General features: G+C 34.9%; 2 protein-coding genes across 2 annotated transcripts; one reads left to right on the plus strand and one right to left on the minus strand.

Annotated features, from left to right (window-relative positions):
* Positions 1-929: 929 nt before the first annotated feature.
* Positions 930-1,508, minus strand: LOC139849820 (uncharacterized mitochondrial protein AtMg01250-like). The gene has a single exon (XM_071839442.1). The coding sequence runs from the start codon at positions 1,506-1,508 to the stop codon at positions 930-932; it is 579 nt and encodes a 192-aa protein (XP_071695543.1).
* Positions 1,509-3,064: 1,556 nt separating this feature from the next.
* On the plus strand, positions 3,065-4,220 carry LOC139846710 (transcription factor MYB41-like). The gene is made up of 3 exons (XM_071836199.1): positions 3,065-3,197; positions 3,287-3,416; positions 3,545-4,220. Exons 1-3 carry the CDS (start codon positions 3,065-3,067, stop codon positions 4,218-4,220), a joined length of 939 nt encoding a protein of 312 aa, XP_071692300.1.
* Positions 4,221-4,690: the final 470 nt, after the last annotated feature.

The raw sequence follows: 4,690 nt of genomic DNA on the forward strand, positions 1-4,690 counted from the left end.
CTTACTTATCTCGTACCGACTTTACTACTTTTCACTGTGAGTTATAGCATCCCTTTTTACTTTAACTATTTTGGAAACTGAGAATACATGCGCTTTTTACGTTTTACATACTAGGCACGAGTACTTAAACTTTATATATGTGTGGGTTATACAACGACATAAACTTTCCCCTTAGCTCGATAACGTTTAGTCATTGGTCTTTAAACCGGTGAACGCGAATCTTAGATATGGATCCATAGGATTTGACATCCCCACTCGGGCTAGTAGCGCTAACATTTAACGGGTGTTTAATACTTCGTAAACTTACACACTCGCCAAGTGTACTTTTAGGGGGTGATATTACGTTAAGTTAGTTACCAAGTGCACACGGTTGAACATATACTTTTCATACTGTTTTGAAATACTGAAATCTCGTGGCCTACCTTACATTACTGTTATACTTAAACTATAGCTCACCAACATTCGTGTTGATGTTTTTAAGCATGTTTTCTCAGGTGCTTAGAGGTTTGATGCTTCCGGTGTAGTAGTCTTGCTGTGTAGACTCCCGCTGCTTTTGTTAGAGATGTCTCTGCATGAAACGTTTACCTTGCATTCACAACTATGTTACTTTTGAAACAATGAATTTGTAATGACCATTGGGTCTCGTACTTATGTTAATTGATTCTATTCGTAGAAGCCTACTTTCGTTTGTAAAACTTATGACGTTGGTTATAACGTCACCCTTTCTTATGAATGCAAACTTATTTTAAAACAGCATATAGTGTTTGACCTTGTAATGATCCTGTTGTTGATGATCCGTACACGTTAATTTTGTACGGGGTGTCACAACTTGTAAGAACCGATTTATTAAGAACTAATCTTCCTCCGAAGGACAATGATCTTCTTTTCCAACTTGAAAGTCTCTTATTGAATATATCTAAAACCAGTTGCTAATCACTAAGTTTCTTCATATTCGAACCAATGGGCAAACCAAGATATGTGAACGGAAATTTTCCAACTTGAAATCCCATAAGAGTAGCAAAAGAGTTGAGATCCGAATGATTGACACCAGCACCATAAACACAACTTTTTTGGAAGTTAACTTTCAAACCCGATGCTAGCTCAAAACTTTTGAGGGTCTTCATAAGGTTGAGAGCGTTTAGTCGACTCCATTCTCCAAAGAAAATAGTATCGTCCGCATATTGGAGATGTGAAATTGGGATATTATCTCTCCCTACCTCTATACCTTTGAAAAGTCCTTTCTCTAATGCCGCTTTGGTGAGAATATTCATCCCTTCTGCCGCGAGGATGAATAAAAATGGTGACAACGGGTCGCCTTGCCTTACGCCTCTTCCTAATTTAAACTCATTGATGGGAGAACCATTTACAAGGATTGAAATAGACCCGGATTTGAGACAAGAGAAAATCCATTTTATCCACTTACACCCAAAGTCCATACATTTCATAACTTTAAGAAGGAAATCCCAATTGAGACTATCAAATACTTTTTCAAAGTCTACCTTAAACATGATACATTTTTTCCGGCTAGCTCTTAAGAATACCACCGTTTCATTTGCTATCAAGGCGCCATCTAGAATGAATCTACCTTTTAGAAAGGCACTTTGTTCCGCACCCACTAATGAAGGCAAGATCTTACGCAAGCGATTTGAAAGAAGTTTGGATAGGATCTTGTAAAAGCTACCAATGAGGCTAACCGGTCAGTAGTCATTAAGTCCTATCGGGTCTCCTTTTTTAGGGATGAGTGTGACAAAAGACACATTACATCTTCGAGAGATTTCACCTTTCTCCCAAAATAGTGATTACTTCAACAAGATCACCTTTGATTACTTTCGAATTTTTTTTAAAGAACCTCAAATTAAAATCATCGGGCCCGGGTGCTTTTGTACTCCCTTAATCATTAATAGCATCACGTATTTCCGATTCTAAGAATATATTTTCCAAAGCTTGAGCATCCTCACTGGAAATTGAAGGGTAGTTTAAGTCTTCTAGGGATGGCCTCATATTGTTTGGTTCTTCATAAATACGACTAAAGTGGTTGAAAGCTTCTGTTTTAATGGCTTCCGGTTCTTCATTCCACGTACCATTGATGAGTAATCCTCGAATATTGCTTCTATTGTAATTGTTCCTAATGATCGAATAGAAAAATTTTGTATTTTCGTCGCCCTCTAAAGCCCAACAGACTCGAGCCTTTTGTTTCAACATGCTCGTCTTGACTTTTTCTTTTTCCAATCAACTTTTACGAGCGTTTTTCCATAATTCCAGCTCGATGGGAGTCAAAGGGACTGTTTCTGCCTTGAGCTCAAAGCTTTGCGCCTGTATTCTGTGCAATTCAATTTCGCCATCTATGTGCCCATACTTTTGATTGCTCCACACCCAAAGAGCACTTTTTACACTTTTTAATTTGGACAGAAACATTCGATCCTTTCGGCCACATGTGTCTGTAGAACTGATCCAAGCATTTTTAATTATTTGTTCTACCTCTACGTCATCAAACCACACGTCGAAGAATTTTTGTGGCCTATAAAATCATTCTTTAATATAAAGACCTATTAAAAATGACATAATTAAGTAGCGTCTAGATGCATAATCTCTAACATATACTACATGTGAATTATTTTTTTTTTAAGAAACGAAGACTTTATAATAGGGTTTTTTCATCGATAAAATGAAAGAATGAAATAGTATATAAACAAAACGAAGCGGCTAGCTCGAAGCTAGAAAACTAAGAAAAGCTGAAAGATAAAAGATAAAAGCTAAGTAAACGCTATCTATAGCTTATATGAATGTATGTGTGCATGTATGTCTATGTATATATTTATGTAATTGCATACGTATGAATATATGTATATATGTACTTGCAGGTGCACCAAATCCCTTAAACAGTCAAACCAGCTGACCTCAATATTTATTTCTCAAGAGTATGAATGTATGATATATAAATAGGGAGTAGCCAATAATCCCATTAAACATATAGCTACAACTTTCAACTTTTCCATCCTGGTACCAAGCTCAATCTTTCTTCTAAATTACCCAAATTAATTAAGACCCAACAAAATACTCCATAATGGGAAGATTACCAGGTTGTGATACAAGTGGACTTAAGAAAGGGCCATGGACACAAGAAGAGGACCTCAAACTCACCGAATACATCAAGATACACGGCCCTGGAAATTGGCGAACCATTCCCAAGAACTCCGGTTAGTCTCAATAACCATTTTCCTTGATCTATGTCGATTTTAATCTATAAATCATTATTTAACTAACGTTTGATTATACTAATTAATAGGGCTTCAACGTTGTGGAAAAAGTTGTCGTCTTAGATGGACAAACTACTTGAGGCCCGACATCAAGAGAGGACGACTCTCGTTTGAAGAAGAAGAGTCCATCATCCAACTACATAGTGTTCTTGGAAACAAGTAAGTCTAAGTCTAACTACTTATTATCATATCTTCAACATATTTAAGGAGCATTTTAAAAAGTAATTATTGTTGTACAAATTAATTATGTTAAGGTTTGTAACCATCTCATCGTTTTAATTTAATAGGTGGTCAGCGATTGCGGCTCGTTTGCCTGGAAGAACTGATAACGAAATCAAGAACTACTGGAACACGCACATCCGAAAAAGGCTAATCAAGAACGGAATTGATCCTGTGACTCATTGCCCTCGTTTAGATCTCTTGGACCTTTCTTCCATGCTAAATTCGGCTTCGATCAATCTCTCAAACCTTTTAGTAAATCCACAAATTCTAACACTCGCTACTCTCTTGGCACATAATAACATAGCCTCAATAAATCAAAACTCTAATGATCAAATTGCGAATGCAGCTTCTATTCCAAGTAATCAACTAATTTGGAATCATGATCAACAACATATGCATGCAAATAATGGCCAATGTTTTTTGGAAAACATGGTTAACTTGAATGAACAATTATGTCAAGAAAATCTTGTACATGATAATTCTTTGAATGTTCCAAATAGCAGTGAACAATTTACATCACAAGAATCAGAGAACACATGTACTTTGCAGCCATCAAATACCGAATTCAATATTTTTGACATAGATTCGATTTTCCCCACACCTATTTCGAGCCCATCACCATTGGATTCATCTTCAATGTTCATCAATGGTAGTACAAGCCAGGATGAGATCGAAAGTTATTTTAGACATAATTTTGAGTTTGAAATTCCACAGATTCTAGAGTTTGATGATTCTTTGTAGCTATCACTGTAAATTAACAATGATATGATGCATGTTATTTAATTTATTTGAAATCTAGTTTTTTTATACTCCTTGTTTCTGGGTTTTTTTACCTGAATACTCCAATTTGTTATTGATTGAATATATTGTGTTTTGAAAAATTAAAAAGTAAACGGTAAAAACTTAAATAAATTAAATAATCGTAAACACCAAGAGACTAGTCCTTTGTTTTATTATCAACCAAAAATGGATGGCATATGAATAAGGTGATTTTATATCTATTTTCATACCTATATTCATTTAATTTATTAAATCCATATTCATATCCATATATCATATATGATATATATGATGTATTCAACTGATTAACGAATATCCGTTGAATGTTAGTATTTTTTTAAAAATATATTTTTATTAAGAAATGAAATCATCAAGATATATGTTTTCACGAATATATATAGGATGAATTACATATAAAGGTAACATATTTT

Source organism: Rutidosis leptorrhynchoides, chromosome 5 (assembly GCF_046630445.1).
Source record: "Rutidosis leptorrhynchoides isolate AG116_Rl617_1_P2 chromosome 5, CSIRO_AGI_Rlap_v1, whole genome shotgun sequence".
Taxonomy (NCBI): Eukaryota; Viridiplantae; Streptophyta; class Magnoliopsida; order Asterales; family Asteraceae; genus Rutidosis; species Rutidosis leptorrhynchoides.

What these genes read in the sequence shown, in the direction of transcription:
- LOC139849820 (XM_071839442.1), bottom strand. Translation starts at nt 1,508, where the DNA reads ATGTTTAAGGTAGACTTTGAAAAAGTATTTGATAGTCTCAATTGGGAT.
- LOC139846710 (XM_071836199.1), top strand. Translation starts at nt 3,065, where the DNA reads ATGGGAAGATTACCAGGTTGTGATACAAGTGGACTTAAGAAAGGGCCA. An exon ending in AACCATTCCCAAGAACTCCG is followed by an intron (nt 3,198 to 3,286) that starts GTTAGTCTCAAT and finishes ACTAATTAATAG; the next exon opens with GGCTTCAACGTTGTGGAAAA. An exon ending in CATAGTGTTCTTGGAAACAA is followed by an intron (nt 3,417 to 3,544) that starts GTAAGTCTAAGT and finishes TTAATTTAATAG; the next exon opens with GTGGTCAGCGATTGCGGCTC.